The sequence below is a fragment of the Neovison vison genome, chromosome 6, assembly GCF_020171115.1.
Source record: "Neovison vison isolate M4711 chromosome 6, ASM_NN_V1, whole genome shotgun sequence".
In the NCBI taxonomy this organism is placed as follows: Eukaryota; Metazoa; Chordata; class Mammalia; order Carnivora; family Mustelidae; genus Neogale; species Neogale vison.
Window position 1 is genome coordinate 132850042 of NC_058096.1, and position 21709 is coordinate 132871750.

At 38.8% G+C, this 21709-nt stretch overlaps 1 protein-coding gene across 1 annotated transcript in view; it reads right to left on the bottom strand.

Annotated features, from left to right (window-relative positions):
• The window catches only part of COL6A6 (collagen type VI alpha 6 chain), a 117004-nt gene that overhangs the window by 74646 nt on the left and 20649 nt on the right, over positions 1-21709 (bottom strand). Inside the window, exons 8-17 of the mRNA XM_044252401.1 lie at positions 14870-15213; positions 14705-14783; positions 10792-10946; positions 8090-8182; positions 6810-6863; positions 5037-5108; positions 4925-4951; positions 4561-4605; positions 4418-4471; positions 2991-3053 (exon numbers count right to left, since the gene is read on the bottom strand). Of these exons, the coding sequence (XP_044108336.1) occupies positions 2991-3053; positions 4418-4471; positions 4561-4605; positions 4925-4951; positions 5037-5108; positions 6810-6863; positions 8090-8182; positions 10792-10946; positions 14705-14783; positions 14870-15213 (986 nt within the window). The remainder of the gene's footprint in view (positions 1-2990; positions 3054-4417; positions 4472-4560; positions 4606-4924; positions 4952-5036; positions 5109-6809; positions 6864-8089; positions 8183-10791; positions 10947-14704; positions 14784-14869; positions 15214-21709) is intronic.

Sequence of the window (21709 nt, forward strand, 5' to 3'; positions counted from 1 at the left end):
CCCATATACCAAAGCCAAAGGTTATTTTCTACAATTTCTGGTTTAAGTTTAAATATTTGTCTGTTAAGTTCTCTAAGCAGGGTATACCTAAATTACAATATTAGAGAATTGTATTTTGGCCAAAAAAGGAAAAGATCATGTAAAGTGCTGGATGTATAAATAACTTACTGAGGTCCAGCTCCAAACTATTTAATTGAAGAGATGGCATTTAAAAAGTTACATGTTACAGAATAGAACATTCTAGTTGTTCGGTCAGTCTGAATATGATCTGGCCAGTTTCAAGTTCTTTCTATGCAATTGGACAAAAGAGCAAATTTATGATTCAACATGGGCTTCTAATAATGATATGGTTTAGAATGATGAATCTTACTAAATTCTGTGGCTCAAATGATCTGGTTCAGTTTTTTCCCCTGTATCACATGAGATTATATGAGATTTTTAAAAATGGGAAATTCCAAATACCCAAACTAGCTTTCACATGATCGGAAGTTCTGTCTGAATAAGCACAGACTTTTAGGAATTTGTGCCATTTGCATGCATTCCTATGAATAATCTGATCATGTGTGGGTTCCAGTTATTCAATCAATCTTGCTCTCCCACATTTTTCCTGAAATAGTAACCCATAAAAACCACATACAAAAAGGCTCAGAGAATTGTCTTCAATTTGAGATGTATACTCCCAAGTGGGTGGGAAGAATTATCATGCATTAAAAAAACTATCTAAAATTAGTATCGTGACAAACAGCACATCACAAAGTTCTAGCAGGTTGAATTTTCAGCCATCTCAAAGTCATAGAACAGTAAAAAGAATAAAACCATCTTACATTATTCAGATTTTTTTGAAAGTGTTAAGGAATTGCACAGACAACTTAGCAGACAATGAAGGGGCGGTTCTGACCAAAGTGCATGGCAATTTTATAGCAATATCCCAAGGAAATTTTAGCCTTCATACATAGATGACTGAAATGTCTTTGAACTACTATTTATTATTTTATTATGGATAGTTTTTGGTTTTGGATTTTTTAAAAGATTTTATTTATTTGACAGACAGAGATCACAAGTAGGCAGAGAGATGGGGCGGGGGAAGGTTCTCTGCCAAGCAGAGAGCCCGATGCGGGGCTCGATTCTAGGACCCTAGGATCATGACCTGAGCTGAAGGCAAGGCTTTAACCCACTGAGCCACCCAGGCGTCCCAATAGTTTTTGATTTCTAATTAGGTACTTTGAAGTTGTTTCAAAATTCTCAGGTCATCAGACTAGCATCAAAAAAAATATCACTTGGGGTCGCCTGGGTGACTCAGTGGGTTAAAGCCTCTGCCTTTGGCTCAGGTCATGATTCCAGGGTCGTGGGATCGAGCCCTGCATCGGGCTCTCTGCTTGGTGAATCTCCCCCCCAATCTCTCTGCCTACTTGTGAATCTCTGTCAAATAAATAAATAAAATCTTTTTTTTAAAAAAATCACTTATTAAACAATGTAGTCTTCAAGTGCCAATTCCTCTGCTTTTAAAACAGTTATCTTCGATATGTACCTAACATTTATATTTCTCAATCTGTTGCCCTAAATTCTTTCGCTGATTAATCCATTGTCTTCAGTAACTCCTCCTCCAGTATACAAAGTCCCATGAGTGTCCCAGTTGCCCCACATCCATAATTCAGCAATTATTATTGTCAGCTTTTTAAAAATTTAGCCATTCTGATGTGTGTGTGTCGTACAGTGCTATGGTACGTTGCTGGTGGAAGTGTGAATTAGTACAAAGTTTTTGGAAAACTGGCTAAAAAGGCTTAAGTTTAATGAGACTGAATGAACTACTGTTACCCAAAAAACATGGATGAATTTCACAAGCATAAACTTGAGCCAAAGAAGCCAGAAACAGAAGAGTGTGTCCCATACGATTCTACTTACTTAAAGTTCAGGTACCTGGGTAGAACTAATTTAGCGGTTTTAGGACAGTGATTACCTTTGGGTGGGGCTGGTAATGATTGATGTAGACATGGGGGGGTGATTTCTGGGATGTCCTATTTCTTCACCTGGGTGCTGAGTACACAGGTACATTTACATTCATCAAGCTGTGCATTTGTAATGTGTACTTTTCTGATGTTATAGTTCAAAACTAGGTTCTAGAGATAATGCACAACATGATGATTATAGACAACAATAGTATATACTTTACAGCTGCGGAAAGACTAGCTCTTAAATGTTGTCATCACAAAAAAAAAAAAAGATAATTCTGTGACACGATACAGGAGTTAGCTAACTCTACGGTGGTAATCATATTGAAATATATAAATGTTACCTAAATCAATACCTTATAACTCCTTAAGTTTATGCAATGTTCTATGTCAATTATATTTCAGCAGAAAAGTTTAATAAACAAACCTAAATCTTAATTCATTAAGATTTGGGAGACTTACTTTTGTGTGGGTGGGGTGACGGAAGTCCTATGGCACTGATGTTTCACTGGACCTGGCATGTCCCGTACATTGGTGTGGGTCATGTCTATTCAGCTAGGTTGTATCCCGGAGAGCGGGCACCTCTGTGTCATATCAGGTGTTGCCTGATATAGTCCTAGCTGGGCTTGGATTCAAGACAATTAAGCTCATATTCTTAATTGAAAAAGACTCTTAGAGAATGGAAGAAAAGAGGTGGCTTTGTTTCTTCCACCCTCTCCATATTTTGAGGTACTCAGAGGAAGAGAATGAAGGGGACTGTAATTCCTTCACAGCTCCAAAGCACAGTAACAATTCTGAATATGTATTCTCAAACAAATGCTCCAGCGATGGACAAGATCTTCTCACTGTCCCTGCTCATTCCATAGATGAAGAGGACCCAGCACAAGGGAACAGCTTTTAAAATTTGACAAGAGTTGTCCCTGTGGTGATCTGAACTCAGGATTGCCTCTGTACCATCATAAAGTGGTGTTCTCTCCTTATAAGAAGCTGATGGGAACCAAGTCCTGTTTAGCTCACAGCCCGCACAGCCCCAACACTTACAGGGTCTCCTCGCAGGCCCTTTGCACCTGGTTCACCAGGAACCCCTCGCTTTCCTGGGCTTCCCTAAAGATAATACAGATCAGAAGGACAAGACAAGAATTTTTAATAACATTAGTAAAACCAAAGAGCTTATCTTCTCCCTGATTTGAATAAGTAAAGTTTTCCCACTAGAGTCATTTTTTAAGCTGGACAACTAAAAAAATAGTTTCAGGCGTCATATAAATAGTCTGATCTCAATTATTTACCACAGTGATGAAATCTCTGTTCCAGACACATTTGTTGTCTTAGTTTTTACAGCTACTTTATAAACCAGGTATTATTTGTATCTTTTTAAAAATTAAAAAATTTTTTTAAAATTTCTATTCAGTGTACCAGAATTTATTGTTTATGCACCACACCCAGTGTTCCAAGCAATACGTGCCCTCCATAATACCCACCACCAGGTTCACCCAACCTCCCACCCCCCGCCCCTTCAAAACCCTCAGATTGTTTTTCAGAGTCCACAGTCTCTCATGGTTCATCTCACCCCCAACTTCCTTCCACTCCCTTTTCCTTTCCATCTCCCCATCTCCTCTGTGTTATCTCTTATGCTCCACAAATAAGTGAAATCATATGATAATTGTATCTTTAATGAAGCAGCTGTGATTCAGAGACGTTTTCCATTTTCTTCAAGGTGGTTGTATCTGCTAGAAATTGGGTTTCTGACTCAGCTGTTCACTCTCCAAAGGCAGACAAAGTAGAGGATGACAGTATGACTGCCGTTGGTGTCTATTCTAGATGGGAATGAGTGGCATACACTTTCATTGTGCCACCGCACACTACAGACTCTTATTCACACCCCGCTACCATTCTTAGTGTGGTAGCTGCTTTTCATTAATGGCCCTAATTCTTCTGTATCTATGCCCTTTGCCATGTGACTCTGTAATGCTTTCCAGCTGTGGTGGGACATGAATCCCTAAGCCTCGAGTTTGGCCATGACTTAATCTGACCAACAGAAAGAGATGGAAGAGTTGCTGTGAGAGTTCCAAATCTAAGCCTTAAGAGAGCTTGAGAGAACCTGTGTGTTTCTACTTGTTCCCTTGTGCATCTGCCATGGCCATGAAAAGGTGAAGGCCAACATAGCTAGACAGCGCTTCCTGGTCCTAGGAGGAAGATAAGAGACATGTGGAATAAAGCCACCAGCCAACCTACAGATAGCTGAGTCAAGGTCAGCCATGCTCAGCCTAGACCAGGGATCTGGGCTGCAACCTTAGATACACAGGAAAGAAATGTTTATTGCTGTATGCAGTTGAGGTTTTGTGATTGATTGTCACAAAGCAGTTTTGTGGCACTCGCTGACTGATATGCTTCGGGTAGCTGTTCTACTCTGTTGTCACACCTCTAACTGCCAGGACATTTTTCTTGTTGTCTCTTTATTGAATCCCTACCTGGGATCCTTCATCACCCTTTTCTCCTTTTTCTCCAGGAAGACCACTCTCACCCTAAAAAACAGAAACATAAACTCAAATTTCCATCTTCTTGATGAGAAATAGCTCAGAAGGGCCTTTCTGGGACAAAGAAAAGGCTCTACCTGTTCTCCATTTAATCCACCAATTCCGCTTTCTCCAACTTCTCCCTGAAAAGTCAGATATGAGCAGAATAGAGTGTATTACACATTTATGTGGAAAGAAGTCAGACACCCGACAAGTCTAGTTTTGTATTCCATATACAGCCTAGTCCTGAGTAATAACAAAGATGGCCGAATAATAGAAATTGTGAACAAATAATACACCCTGACTGCAATAAAAGACAAGAATAAGCAAAATCTAATGGCTGGCAATAAAGGAAGATCAAGAGAAATTTCATTTGCATGATCTGTTGGTCAGTAGTTTCAAAAAATAAAAATATTTCTAGGTAACAGATGGGCAGGTAAATGGATATGATTGGTACCATACCTCCTGTCCATTTAGTCCCCTGTTTCCCTGAAAAGAGAAAGGACAGTAGTGGTTAGTGTAAGAAAGTGGAAGTGATGTTGGGAGGACTTCACAATGCCTATGCAGCTCTTACCTTGGGACCTTTGGCACCATAGCATCCTTTAGTGCCTTGCTCTCCCACTGGGCCACTGGCTCCTCGGTCTCCCTGAGAAAGGGAACATACTTGGATGAGCTTTTTCCACTGTACTCTGGATTCTTAGAAATTTTACAAGTCTTGTGTTGGAAAAAAATGCATAACTGCTCGTGGTTTAAAATCCAGAATTCATGCTTATTAAACCTGAGAATGGAAGTAAATTAGAACTACTCTGATGACAGACCTTCGCTTTGGATCCCACCTGGATACAGCCCTAGGAAGGGTGCTACCTAAATAAAACAGATATACAAACAAGTGGCAGCTGAAACGTATTGCAAAATTTCAGGTAATATCCCGGGAACAGATAATGAAAGAATTGGTGAGGTCCCAAAGAAGGACATTCTAGGTATGATCTAATGAAGATCTAAGCATGATTTCTAATCCAAAAATCCATTTTCCTTCTTTTTCTGCCTTTAACCAAATGTCATTCCTACAATCCTTGTCTTGGTAACCCCACTAGTCTGTGCAGTCTTGTGATCTGGAAACAAAGAGGTCATCTTCTGCTTCTCTCTCCCCAGGTCACAGTTACACAAATTCATCCTCCTTAACCACTCATACTGCCCCCAACTAAGATTAGGACTGCTTTGTGTTGCACCAACTACTGCAAGATTTCTACCTGTAGCCCCTGCCTTATTAGCATCAATACATTGCCTGAGTATGCTCTAAATCCATGCCCCCATCATTTTTTACTCCTGTGCTTAATATCATTCAGTGACTGCCCATCAACTGGAAGACACCCAGTCTTCTGTAGGATAGTCAAGATTCCCTATAATCTGGGTCTTGCTTGCCACATAACTTCCTCACTGTGTCCTGGGTTCCAATCAGGTTGGCTAGGTGCCATTCTACACACATACACACAAATTCTGACTCAGTCATATCCTTGAACACATTGTTCTCTCTCTAGTAACATGTTCTCTCCCACAAACTTTGCCTGAAGAAATATCTATTTGTCCTTCAGATGTCTGCCCAAACATTACCCCTTGTTCGCAGCCTTCCTTTCCCAAGCCTTAACTGCTATCAAGGCTCTTAAGTATTTGTTCTGCTGTCCTTTGCCACAATGCACCTGATTGTACCATTGGAACAATCCTTATGTATAGCAACTAGAAACAAGGTTGACTCATTTGCCTCTCCACTAGTCTGAAGTTACCTGAGATAGGAATCATATTTTTTTCTTTTATTTTTTTTTTATTTCTAGAGTCTAGCACTGTGCCCGAGACATGGTAGAATGCTTTAATATATATTTGTTAGATGAATACATGAATGGAGAAGTTCATTATGGTAAATGGTAAGATGCTCAATATATAATTGTTAAATGAATGCACAGATGGAAGGAAGAAAGGAAGAAGGATGGATGGGTGGACAGATGGATGGATGGATGTGAAAAATAGTAGAGGTCCTTGATAAATAATGTGGGGGTTGGTTTACCTGTGTAAAATGGATCAGGAAGGGGGAAATGGCAGTGATTTGAGTCCCCTGGTGAAGAAAATAACTTCTGCATTAAGTTCATTGTGCAGCGTTGGCAAACAGCCAAACAGGAGACAGTAGGTTAATAAACCGTTATTGACCACCAGAAGCAAAGCCCGATGAGAATTAGAAAAGACCTCAGATTTTGCACATGAATTCTTTTTTGTTTCCTTCTGAGTTGACACAAATGATTTCCTATTGTAGATATGTTCTCAGGAATAAATAGAGGCTTAAAAAACCTTGACTTACAGCAATGCCTTCCTCTCCCAGATAGCCCTCACTGCCTTTAAAACCTGGGGATCCCTGGAAATAAGAAAATGAAGAATGCATTAGCACTCCACAGACCAAAAACCAAAGGTAATAAAGCAAAAAATCTTTCATTGTAGTTTTACTTTATGTAGAATTACAGGAGTTTGAAAAAAAATAATATCTCCACAACCTAGGCTGTATTTATACACATAAAAATAAATGTAGTTTTGAAACAAGTATCCAGATAACTCAAGGGTGTGTGCAATGTGTGGGTCATAATGCCGTCCATAACTCTCTCTGGGGTTATATATAGAGCTAGAATATTTTTTTCTCAGACAAACCTTCCAGTGAACACAGCTATATTTGCCCTTGACAGACTAGAACTATCCTCTTTTTATTAAAAAAAATCTTTTTTAGGATTTATGCTACACATAGAAAAATAGACCACACACATTTCTTTTCATTCTTTCTGAGCCCAGCTTTAAATATAAAAAAATCTACCATTCTCCTTATATCAAGTGGAAGGATTCAGGAAATAGTCTGAAAATTTTCTTCAGAGACACGAGCATGTTGATTTGGGAGTTATGGTGCTATCTACAAATTATTCACAAATCAAACACATATGTAAACAAGCAGTATTGAAATTATTAAACACATCCATAGTATGTCTGCACATATTTTAGCATTTCCTAAAGCCCCAAATCATATTTTTTATAAGAGTATATACACTTTTTTTGGTTAGGAGATATATAAATCTATCAATGGCTATTGTTTTATGACTGGCAATTTTGAGCATATTATTTGTGACATTTTCAGTCTGGCTAAAGCTGACTGAAACATTGCCACATCTTTTGTGAGGATAGGGTGAGCTGATCTAATTTGCTTATCAGCAGACTACCCAAAACATTCCCTACTTCATTTAAATGACTCTGCAGTCATTAAAAGTGGAAATTGAAATGACATTGGTATTCAGGAGGTTTTCATTATTCAACACCGAGATCACAGTTGATTTCTCCGGTTGTTGTCATCACTGCTGGAACACTAGATAATCAAGGATCTTGGCAGTTGTTCCTCTGGACACTTGAACTGAAAGCTTTTGAGAAGACTCCCAATTAGAATGCCAAGGGAAAGCCAGGGCTATCTAATTATCATGGAGAATAAGTAGTTACCTCAGAGGCTCTATCGAAAAGTGAAAATCATCCTTTGTTTCTACCTAAACCCATGTCTGAAAGACATACAACATTCAAATAAAGTGAACCATAAATCTTAACTAAAATCACCTTTTTCCCCGGTGGTCCAGGATCCCCCATTATGCCATCCCCTCCAATGCACTTGCAGAATAAACAGCAGCATGTCCTTTCAGCAACATTAACCTTGGGAAGAGTAAGAAATTCATGACATTGGGTGGCACTGCTTCCCAAATCCCACATACACGCTCAACAGTGTCATTCAGGCTTTTTCCACAGTTTCAGAAATCTGTTCCCCATTAAAGTAACTGTGCTTCAGATACAGTGCATGAGACATTCTTCAGCTGCTATCCTTCCTTCTATGGTCTGCATTCTCTACCCTATGAGGACTTCAGAGTCGACTCAAAGAAGCTGACTTTTCCAATTTAAATTTTATGTAGTTAACATGAAGTACAATATTGGTTTCTGGAATAGAATTCAGTGGTTCTTACAATACCCAGCGCTCAACCGAACAAGGTCCCTTCTTAATCCCATCACCATCCAACTTACTCTCTATCTCCCTCCCTCAACCCTCTGCTTGTTTTCTATTGTTGAGTCTCTTATGGCTTGTTTCCTCAAAGAGGATTTTGTATTCTCAAAATGCTAATCTAATCTACTAATGTAATTCTCAAAATGCTAATCTAATCTACTAATCTACTAATGTGGTCTCTTGTTCCCACCCCATCCCAGCATTGACCCCGGTGTTGCTGATCACCTTATATATATAATTCTGCTCCCAATATTTTGTTCAATAAAATGAATGCTCTTTTCTCCTTTCTCTGTTTCATGAAATCTTTGTATGCTAGAGAATTTAAACAGTGCCTGATGTCACAGTGCTTGGAATGGAGTCCAATGGTAAACACTTCGAGAAAAGTCTGTGTGACAGGATTTCAAAAACACCAATTATACACTCAGCATTTCCAAACTCTTGCTACAGAGGATGGGGAATGGGGAAAAGATTCCCCTTTATATCCTGGCCAAAAAACCATATTATATATCAAAAAATATCAGTGAATTTTAACCTGAACCTAGTCGTCTTCTGAAAAAATTGACATATTCCACTACATATCTACAATTAACCCACAAGTTTTACTTTTAGGAAAATCCAGTTTGCATTAAATGCCATGCTCGCCCTTGGTGGGGTAGAATCAATCTTTGTGTTGAAAAGTTTCCCATCAAAATTCTGGTATGATGGGGCACCTGGGTAGCTCAGTGGATTAAGCCTCTGCCTTTGGCTCAAGTCGTGATCTCAGGGTCCTGGGATTGAGCCCTGCGTCGTTCTCTGCTCAGCAGGAAGCCTGGTTTCCCCAACCCTCTCTGTGCCTGCCTCTCTGCCTACTTGTGATCTCTCTCTCTCTCTCTCCGTCAAATAAATAAATAAAATCTTTTAAAAAAATTCTAGTGTGATGAAAAGTGAAATCTTTTGTTATAATAATCACTTAGCAACTGTACTTGTGTTTATTATATAATGTTACTTTTCAGCCATTAGAAAAAAATCTTCCCCTGAAAATGTCAGAAAAACTTGAAATGTGTGAAATCAAATAACAAACTGGATTCTGTGATTTTCTATTAGATAATACCAATTTTTTTTGGATCACTAAGACCCTACAACATTAGGTCTTTTACTATTAATGTTAAAATTGATCTATTTCTAAAATTAAGGTTTTTTTATTTTTATTTATTTATTTATTTGTTTGTTTGTTTTTACACCATATTGCACTGATGTGATATTGAAACACTGACAGGTTTGTTTTGAAGAATTAACTTCCTCCCTCTATAAATTACCAAGACAGATTTCAAAGACAAGAAAACAAAAATAGTAGGAAAAAAAGATCTTTTGTAAAAAAGACACGGTCTTCCCATGTAGAAAGCAATTGCATCAGAACTTCCACATTCTTGAAATAATTATTTTTACATAATTACTACACTGAACAATGGTGTTTAAACATCTCTTTATATTCAAATTCTACAGGTGAAAAATAAGAGCTAGCATGTTATTGGAAAGTGTCTTGATGCTGATTATAGAAGTTATAAATCATAAGCAAATGGGAGATTATTAGCCAGTTATGAAGGTGAAATTGGTGCCACATAACCTGCTAACCTTTCACCCCTCTAGTTTGAATCCTTGTATGTTTCTGAAAGAAATGGGACTGGATGCATCCAGATATCTGGTTCTAAAGAGAGTTCACAAGGCAAACATCGCAGTCAAGACTTTTACAAAGCTTTGAATCGCGCACACAGTACGGCACAGGGGGTCCATCATCATGCTGCTCCGTTCTTCCTCCAACATCGGGGCGGGGGCCTCTTCCTTTGGTTGAACTCCAAGTGCAGTCAGCTCTCCTTTACCAGCTGTGTTGCCCGGAAAATACATGTCTTAAACGCGAAAATTATACTCACTCACAGCGGTGAGCTGTGACACTTAGGACCCATGAGGGATGTGAAAACCAGCAGGCTGAGGGAGCAGTGCATTCACCTGGTCATTACATTCCGTGACTGTAATTTGGGCACGATTGTAGATGCTATCAATTTCTTTCCTTTTTTGCCAAGGAGAGTAACTAAACATGTTTCGATGTATCTTTACCATATTACCTTATTTTTTTCAAAACACCCTCTTCTTTAGGCTGTTCACTAGTTCAGAAGCCTTTTTTCACACTCAAGTGAACAAAAATTAGTTCAGATTTGTCAGCATAAATATTAAATCTATATACAAAACAATTAGAAAATTGAAAATCACGAGCCTTTTCTAAGTCACTTACCAGTTGCTTTGACAGTCGGCTCCCAAGGTCCCTCATTCCAACAGTAAGCTGGGTTCTGTACTCAAACCCTTTCCCAAATTCAATGTAGAGAAGATCAGCCAGGTCACTGGAATCGGTGGCTCCATCCAGAGCAATGGTTACGAGGGCATTCAGGCCTATCCAACACAGTTTACAGTTCTCCAGGTGAGGTGGGTTTGGCTATTTTAATCTTTTTGCCTATGTATCTACATTGTTATTCTGGGAGACCAGTTGCAAGACGAACACTCATTTCATTGTCTACTTCCCCCAACCATGCAATGTAAAACTGATGAGTGATAAGACTATCTTCAGATAACAAATGGAATTCCATTTTTCAAAGTTAATTAGATTGGAAATGGGGGCTATTACAACAGAAATTACAGTGCCTGGATGATTTGAAGTGAGATATAATGATTTAAAAAGGGTCCATAGAGTTTATTAAGATGCAGAGAAACTGATATATCAAGAAAGGAAATGTTCTAAATTTTTGCTATTCAAGGGGGGGATCCTTGGACAGCAGCACTTACACCACCTGGGAACTTCTCAGAAATACAGAATTACCTACAGAATCAGAATCTGTATTTTAAGAAAATCACTACATGACGTATATGCACATTAAAGTTTGAGAAGCACAGCTATAAAGACCTCTTAAGGATTTAAGAATCCAGTTGGAATTATAGTGAGAGACTGTAAGACTATAAGAGACCTCTTGTCAGGCAGTTAGAAACAAATGACATATAATCATCCAGAGCTATAGCTCATAAATTCTGGAATTTTATAGATCAGAATGTTTCAAAGAAAACTAGAAGGGACTAACAGAGGGTTTTGACCTATTTAGCAAAGTATTGATCGATACAAACATGAAATGATTAAATGCTGATTGATATAAACATGAAATGATACCAGTAATAACCTTGGCAATCCTTATGGTGGAGGCAGCCATAGCAACAATGTGCTCTCATTCATTAATAGTTACTATGTGCCTGGAAGTCAGTTAAGTGCTTTCCATGCATTAGCTTACTTGTAAGCTACAAATCCAACTGAATGGGTATGTAGAATTATAGCTGTATTTTACAGATAGGAGAATGGAGGCTTGGAGAGGCTAAATGACTGGCTTGAGGGGTATTTTTTAGGTTTTCACCCAGACAGCCTGATTTCAAAGTCTACAGTCCAAAGACATAATAACGAAAATATACTAAGGACATAATCAGAGTAAAGAGCAGTCCTAAAATTGAATAAACTTAGCTTTATGAAAACTTGACTCCATTGGCAATAAGTTTTCGCATTTCATTATGGAAGAGTGAAGAAATCTTTAGATGGGACTTGGAAGCCAATGGACTAGAATAAAGAACTGTTCACAGACCCGAGAGTTAAGAATATCGTCTCAGTGTATGTATGATTCTGAATGAATGATTTTGGGTGAGTGGAAGAAAATGGGGAGAATAAAGTTTCAAGGGCATACTTGAGGCTTGAGTTCTAGGAGAGGAAACAGAGGTTGGCTGAAGTAGAATAAGAAAAGAAACACTAAAGAATAGACTGTCCAACTTGTCCTGATTTACCAGGACATCCCTCATTTTAGTGTTGATATATCTGGCTTGTCTCAAATAAACAAGGCATTAGTCACTGTTCCAGAATGAGGATGACAAGAAGAAAAAGGATGGTGGAGTGGGCTGGAATAGACAATAGAGAATGCTGAGCTCATCAAAGGAGTTTACTGACCAAGAGAAGGCATGCCAGTGGATCTATTTATAAGGGGGGAACTCATCTGATTTTTCTTATAAGTTCCAAGAAATGTAAAAATTTAAGAGTTATGAGAACCATGGGATTGTTGATTTGCAGCAAATCATGCATATAACTCGTATTTGTAACTGCTTTCCTCAGGATGAAGGACTCTGACCCTGCTCCTTTCAGACTCATCCAATAAAAAGTCAAAAGACCTAAAATACAGTTTGTAAAAATAAGAAAGAAAAGATTTCGAAAATGAAAAGAATATAAGGATCATTGAAGAGAATCTAGAGCACTAGATTAAGAAAAACTAAACCAACTCAAACCCTAATCCATGTGGATTATTTATAAAGCTACATTCACCACTGAGTATCCTTTTCTCTGGGCCTCCTTTTGTCTTTATGTCATTAAGAGTACACAGTTTATACGTACAAATACCTGGCCCCAAATTAGGGAGGCTCTCCTAGGTTAATGGATCATAGGGCCACGCATCAGTTGGAATTATATATGTGTAAACATGCGAAAAGAGCTAGAGGTACTCCTTTTACATACTGAGAGCCATTCAACAATCTTCAAAAAATATTATGGCTATCATCCCTTTATCGCTCCCATCAAAGATTCTGAATTTTTGAGGATATTAAAAATTTAGCTTCTGAAGTTGAAACTCATTTAATGGTTTTTCTTTGGGAGCTGGGAAAAAGAAGTCTGGCCTTAGAAATCTGTGTGTTCTGGGGGAAACTTCCTGGAGAAAACTCTCATGTTGTCTGCAAAAGATACATCTTTTTCACCACAAAAGAAAAGGTGAAAATAGGAAAAAAAAAAACCAAAAAACCAACCCTACTCACACAAATTAAACACTCTAGTGTCTTGTTCTCAGTCTTCATTAATATCTCCAACTGTAGATCATTTAAAAAAAAAAAGTCCAAGACTTGAAAGAATTTTTTTTAAAAAGTGTTAGAAAATAAAGATCAAAATAAAAAAATCTTACTTTTCAGCTGTAAATACAGCTAACTTTGCAATTTGTTTAAGATTGAGGAGAGAGAACCAAAGAGAAAGAGAGATCTCCCCAGGTTCTAGTAGCTAACCTGGGAGCAGCCCAAGCAGGTGTCTTAGGCAGGTTCTCTAGAAGCAGAGCCTGAGAAGGGTAAGATTTAGATGCTTACAATTTATTGGGGAAGCACTCTTAGAAGGAGTAAAGAAAGCAAGATAGGGCAGGGGAAGAAGCTGAGCAAGATAGTATTTCAGCTGAAGACTAGCTTCAGCCTGATCCGATGGGGAACTCTGGAACATAAATTATACCTCTTAACTGGTGTCATTTAGAGGCAAATGTCCAATTTCTTGTAGTCTACCTGCTGCCTAGGGTTGGGGTAGAGGGTAATCTTCCAGGTGACATGGGTTCCACTGGCCGACAACAATTCTTCAGAGAAAGGAGAACCTGTGAGTTTCTAGCAGCCAAAAGTCACAGTGCCTGGAGGATGGGGGAACCTGCTTGGAAAAGGGGTCTGGGTGGGAGCACCAACAGTATCCTCTCACAAGAAAGTATTTCTATTCTTAGTCAAACTAAAACATGTGGATTAATTTTTCTTCCACTGATCCATATTTTGTAAGAACCAACAATAAGTCAGACTGGGCACTGGTTCCTAAAGCAAAAAGCCCAGTGCCAATACTTGAAATATTCCTAAGCACCATGGATGGTCCATCTGTAGCTGGAAGGAAGGAACTAATTAGAACACTCCAAAACATGAGTAGATTTGTCCAACAATGTCTAAGATTCTGGAAACTTTAACAGTGTCAAAAGAAAATAATCTACTTCTTCTATTCCTTGGTCAAGGAGAAATATACTGTTCTTCTGTAGACACTAAAGAAGTAGCAGTATTAGATAATGTGGGCCAAAGGAGACAGGACCATTCTCCTGGAAAACTTAGGAAGAAGACACACAGTGATATGAAAGAAAGGGTAGGATCTTCTATTCCATGCTGTTTCACATCCATAGTGTATGAAGAAAAAAGTATGTGCCAGAATGTTCTGAGAATTCATTTGCTCTCCCAAGTGCATATTGGTTGACAAATTCAGGGTTATTTGAGTGCTTGAAAACTTAAGAGCCAGAATTGAGCTCTGAGGTTATTAATTCAGTAAACAATCCTTTCCCACTCTTCCCCATGCTCAATACCTTCTTTTCTAAGTTCATCAGATTTTTGTTCAAGCTTTTCAATGTCATCATCCAATCCGTCTGAAAATAAGAGAACCACCTAGGAAAGTATTCAAAAATAAAATTAAGTAAAAAGGAGGTCATCACAACCATAGACCAGCAGCAGATAAAGTAAAACCAGCTTACCTTTCCTCGTGCAGCTGATTTATTCTGAAACGCATCCCACAGAGAACTCAAGAGGTTTGTGTTAAGAAGAGATGGTCCTTTTACTGTTACATCCTTCAAGCTGTTCAGTATGTTTTCACTGTAGATCTCAAACTTGGGTGAATATTTTTCCATGGCATTGGTCACTTGAAAAGCCACACTAACTTGAGTCTCTGTGCCCACCTCACAGCTTACCCCATTGAGGGAGCTGATGGCACGTAAGAGGTCTTGAAGGTAGGTTTCTATCCAAGGCTGACCTTCAATCAAAGTCTGCCCATTCTCATGAGTTGAGATGTCAAATCCCACCACAACGTCCACAAAACAATCTAGGGTTCAAAGGAAAAGTATCTTATTAGATCAACAAATAACTTTATCTGGTTTGTTTGCCATATCTGAATCAAGGTATTTGAAGTTCTTATTTTGATTCCAATTATAAAGTTGGAAAACAAGGAAGAACATGACTCAAAAAAGGAAGAGGATTAGAATCACTCTTTTATAACCTATAAAGGTATAAGTATAGAATTTTTTTTTAAGCTGCCATAAAATCTAGATGATTTTGTAACAAAGTCCTGAAAGACATCATTGTGGTCACTGAAAAAGCCATGCAAAATCACTTAAGTATCTAAACTTATATGCCAGAGATGGCATTGCCTTCAGAGCTCAGGCACTCAGGAAGCTGAGGCCATTGCCATTTGGAGATTCGAGAAATACCTAGAGAGTTTTTGCATTTAGAGTGCTTTGCTTTTATCCTTATTAAAGCCAGGGACATGTTAAGCACTGGAGAAACTAGAAGGGACTTGATAATTTAAGCTGAGCCTCCTAAAGGGGAGATAATCAGGGAAGGATAAAATGATAGCTCACATGTATTCTTTTTTCCAGAACTTCTAAGGTTGGCTAAAAACTTTAAATTTTTCTAGCAAATTCGGTTAGATACAGACTCAGCAAATCCAGCAAATATAACCAGCTTGCTTGGTTTAAAAAAAAAAAAAAAAGAAAGAAAGAAAGAAAAGAAATGCGGAGGGGGAGAAGACTATGTATTTTTAATTTGCTTTGTTCAGATAAGCAGTTTATAAAGATAGCTATTGTGTAGAAAAATGCCCACCTAACCTACCTCCAGACACACTGGTCAGATGTACATTTGCAAGACTTTGAAATCAAAATGTCACTTTCAGATTTTAAAATAAGGGCCAGTAACTTGATTCATTTTTTTGCCCACTCCTTTCTTAGACAAATCTCTCTGATATTTGGAAAGGGAGATGAGGAAAAAGAAACTAGTCAGAAAGAAGCATCAGAATAAGTCCTTCCCAAAATTCCTCTTGAATCAATATCCTATCATTTCAATCTTGAGATTGAAAGTTTCACTCTGGGATAAACATGGTTTTAGCCCCTGAACAGGAAACTAGTAACCAAACTAGGTCACAGCCTTCAAGGAAAATTGTCTCTTTCGAAAAACGAACATTGGCAGAAATGCCAAAATATCATTGAGTGATCCGGGGAACTGTCCCCTCTAAAAATTTAGTGCTTTAACTTTTGGTCTAGATTAGTAAATAAGTTCCTTGTGTTTATTTAACTAATTCAAATTGACAAATGATTCCATAATAATGTGATCAAAGGAATGAATTTGAGGAACAAATCCAGAGTTGCAGGCACACTTCTAAATGCAATTAGACTAGGCCATATTAATCAAGGGGGCTTTCATAGAAGGAAGGGTCTTACCAATTCAGAGCCTTCAGAGCTAACAAGAGGCAGGGATGGTTTTGAAGTGAGTGAGGGAGAAGGTGTACACTGGATATCCAAGGAGAAATAATGAAGGATGAACCTACGATAGCGGGAGGGGGAAATCGAAAAGTGGCAATAAGCGTGGCGCAAATTGAGAAGGGAGCTCACAGCCCTGCTGTAGAGGGTGATAACAAGGAGAAGCAAAACTAGTGTTCTGAGCATTGGACTTGTCCTTACAAACCACAGTGTGAATGTCTGGTTGGGGGGAGATCCTTAAGGGGGAAAGCCCCATGTTCCATTTTAGTCACGGAGGGGTCAAGTAACTGCTACTGCTGGATAACTTTTCACAAGTCTCTTAACCCTTCTGGGCATTGATTTTCCTGTTTATAAAATTGAGATTATATATTCCAAAATAAAAATAAAAACAGAAAAGGGTGGATTGGACTAAACAGGTAGTCTGACATTTCCCTGCCAGACCTAAAAGTGGATTTTAATTATCTGACTTATAAAGTCCATAATTAGAGTTGATGATGGCAGATTCCTAGTATTGAGAAATATTGTCAAGAAGGTAGGATATATCAGTAATATTAGAAAACAATTCTTAAATACTTTAAAGGGGAAAGTGGGGCTATTGGCAGTTATTGGTTGGGATAAGAGAGAAATTTGTTTGGGGCCTTTGAAAGAAGGGGTTTCTCAGATGAAAAAAGAATGATCTAGAAAACACGTAGGGTAAGAGACCTGGTTTATGTATTTCCCCGATTTGCTACTTCCTCCCCACCCAATCCAGACCTGGACATTTATCCATTGGGTAGACTCATCTGCCACCATCATCTGGTCTCCTAAAAGTGTGCAGGGTGGTTGGGGGTGACCAGGCTTTGTCATGGCCTCATCTCCTCAGGGCAAGAGGGCCATGATGACTCTGGTTCCCATATCCAACCCAACTGAACTCATGGGAAATCCAACTCCTTCCAGGACTTCCAGTCACCGATATCATTCACTGTGGATCCCATGTCTGGTTTCCCCAAGGGCTGATAACACAACCCAGTAGGGTAGCAGAATTAACTCTCCATGAGGGTAAACACTGATCAGTGAGAGTCAGTAGCTGGGAGGAAACTAGCAGACAGGTCCTCTTCTTTATTCCCCCTGATGGACCCATCTATGTGGTGGTGCCACACACTTCCTTAGTGATATTCTACATGACTGATGCACCAATTTTGCTTTCTCAAGAAGCTATAGCAAGCTTAGTAATATACCATCTTGTATGTATTTTTTCTCCTTTCCTGTAAGACTTCTCTTACACTCACTCTTGCTTCCCTGGGATTGTACTTTCAAAGTATTAGCACCTAAAGTATTAGCATATTTATTTTGAGCTCCATTTTCTAGAGAACCCAGTTAAGACAGAAACCTTTGAGATCCTCGCCAAGGAAATTTGGGAATGACCACCTATTTTTGTCATTGTATTTCTCACATTCCTTGAATCAAATCCTTCCACAGACTGCCTTTCACTTAACTCTCCTTTCTGATACATCTATCCATGATGATGCAAATGTTAAGAGGGACTACTGATTCTTTTGCTACCTAATCATGGCTCAATGAAAAAGGCAGCATTTCTGTATCCCAAACACTCTGTGATAATCTCCTCTAGGTGGTCAGAATATCCAGGCTCAGAGAAAAGTCAGGAAAATAAACATGAATGTAAGAAAATAATAAACATGAAGGTGAGAAAACAGACTCTGGAGTTTAGTTGCTTAAGAGAATTTGCTATATGCTAAGACATTAAATTTGAATATAGCTCTAAACTCTTGAAAAAATATTAACATTCCTAAATCAGGGAACTCTTGCTAAACTGTCCTTCTGTGAACTAACCCCATGACTCCACATATTTGTATATTTATATCCTCTGCAACACTCTATGGTAGTTACTAATAGTGTCTGTATACCTACCATGCACTTCCCATTCATTATCTCACTTGTCCTTACAAAAAAGCATAAGTAGAAGGTCTTCTGATATTCATTTTGCAGAAGAGGAAACTATGACTTGGAACAGCTTGCCAAAGGTCTCAATTATTATTGCGGATCCCACACTTGGGATATCAGATCCAGGCTTGTCTGGAGTTCATATTTTCAACTACCTTAACCTTATTTTACCAATTCCTGGGAGGCTAGTGTTGATAGGTCATGCAGGTTACAAGTCTGTTTACTAGATTGTAGCGTCAGAAGTCACAGCTCTGCAGCAAGTGGTTTCCTTAGTGGGCAGCAGCTTATGGGAACAATTTCAAGATGCAAACTTATGAGGTCTTAAGTTCAGCTATTAATTAGTGAAGCACAACACTTAGACACTAGTCCTTTATAACATCAGCATAAGATAACCCAGACAACAACTGTATCAAGAAAATAGGCAGCTTAACTAAACAACCAAAAACAGGGTTGGTGTCAGACAGACCTAGGTTTCAAAATTTGTTATCTGGTACTTCCTGTAGGATCTGGGCCAGGTTACCAATATTCCTTTGAACCCTAGTTTCTTTATTATAAGTGGGAATAGAAATTCAAACCACATGGGGTTTTGAGAGAATTTAACCAGATGATGCATTTAAAATGCTTAGAGCACCATGCTCGACCCCCTTCGTAGATGCTCAGGAAACACTGATTCTTACTCACTTCCCTCATATTTCAATGCAGCTGATCGTCCTTTCAAAACAATGAATCATAGTATACAGTCAGAAAAACAGATGATTTAACTTCATAAATGAAGAAGAAAGGAGAGTGACTGGTCCAAAGTTATGCCTATTTTAATAAGAAGCAAAGCTAGACATTTAGGTTCTAAGTCTGATTTGCTTTAAGTCATACCCAACTACTGGAATTCCTGGACTGGGGTGTGGGGGGGGCGGTTGTAGCTCAAGAAGAACTGGTACTCTCTAGTACATCTGCACATGCCTTTGGAGCTCTCTCAGTATTCATTCCAGTCTCTTTAGGCCTCAGCCCGCAGCTCAGCTACAAAGTCCTCACATTCTCGTTTACTGCAGTAATAACTTCAAGTTTATCTTAATATAGAGTACTTCTGTTTATTTATTTTTACATTCATGACTATTTCCTTTAAAGATAACTTACGACATGGGAGTACACACTCCTGGTTTTCACTTTCCACATGGTTTTCTTTCAGTCTCTCAAGAAGAGACTAGATGGTTCCAAGATCATTTTCTGCCTAATAATTGGAAATGGGTATTTCATGTGAAACAGGAAATTAATGTGGAAGGTTTGGCTGAAGTCACGAGACATTCCAAAGTATGGGGATATCATGAAGCAAGGTTCATGAAGACAATAGTCCCTAATCAATGACAAGATTCTTAACCCTTAGCTTGTACATCAGTACTTATAAAGGGTTTGAACCTAGAGTTTAGAAGTGTTTTGGGGGAGAGAACTATTGATGTGTTGGGAGGTGTCTCACCTGCACACACACACACATACGTAGAAGGAAAGGAGGTAATTTCCTCTTTAAGTCAGGTAAGAGAAGCTTTAAGAGAGTGTTCAGAGATGAGGCAAGCCTAGAAATTCTACAGAATGTGTCACAGGATGGCACACTTCTCTCTCTGCAAAAGAGAGGTGACCACACCGAGAGGCTGTAACTTCTAGTATTTACTGGGGCAACAGATACGTAATTGTTTCCCCTGGAGCTGATATGCCCACATGAAAGAAGGAGCCACTGTGGACTCCTTTGATCTCCTGTCCAAAAAGGCTAACTGGAGGGCCAAAGAGATGGCAACAGAATAAAGCTGCAGACATCACCAAATGCCCGGAGACTGAGGAAGGCATAAGGGAACATCTGGAATTGAGACATGTTTACCTCTCTCAGAGGAACTATGGTTGAGAGATCCCATGACAAATGTGCTTTGGATGGAGGTAGAGGTGGTGGAGGGCAGGAGGGAAAGTCTTTGGAAGACCCATGAATGGACCCAGATTTAGATATAGGCTATTGTCACAGAAAACAAATTCTTGACGAGCATCATCAAGTAAGAACTTTTGTGTGCTTCTTTAGCCTTCTCTCTTCTCCAGCCTACTTTGGAGAAGCCAGAAAACTTGGCTAACAACAAGAGGGTGGGGCGTGGGAGAAGGGGGTATAAGTGATAGCTGGGCAACAATGGGTAAAATGCCAACCATGTGGCACCTCCTTTGTCATGGCTGGTGAGCAGGCTGTGGGAAGCTGGGAAAGCGAAATAACCTTGAATGACGTTTTTAGTTTTAACGGTTACTGTTCGACGGATATACTAATCACCAAGAAAAGGTTCACTTATTTTCTGAAAGTGACTAGGGGCAAAGGAAGAGCTGGCCCCCATGAATAAATTTAATGGATCAGTGGTAGACAAAAATGAATAACTTTATGTTGAGTAAGCATGACATCTGGGATGTAATTATAAAGATTAAATACGCATTTTCTCATTTAATCTTGACAATGATCTTTTGAACTAGGTGAAGCTACTGCTCACATTTTATAGATGAGAAAATTAAGCTTAGAGAAGTTAAGCAACTTGTCCAAGAAAAAAATGGCCATCAAATAAGGATGCGTAGCTAGGCTATCTATCTCCAGAGCTGCCTCCTAGCAACTAGATAGCTTTCCTTTTCCTGGTAAAAATCTAGAGTTTCTATTTACCATAGATAGTTACACAAAACCACAGTCAGCGCATTGGGCACATGTGCAAAAATAGAAAAAAAAAATCCTTCTTTCAAGATCTTTTCTTCCATCTGTTGGAAAATGTCAAAATAGACTAACTTTTAAGAAGGTATTTACTAAATTTTGCAGCAAAAATTTTCATAATAAAAATCTATAATTCTCAAGGTTGTTCGTTTTCTATACACCTGTACCACAGCCCTTGGCAGGCTGAGGTCCTTTTGCCAGGCAACCAAAACCTGCCAAATAGTTTACTTCTTTGAGACATAGTCTCCAACTTATGAAACCAATGAAATTGTAAACAATGGCCTCTTCCTTGTGCAACAGCATTCCCATTTGCAAAGGGGCATGTACTCTAGGGGGTGGGGGGAGGGGGGTGATGTGCGAGACAAAAGATTCTCAGATGTCCTGTTTTTTTCAGTCCACAAGTAACAAAAAAA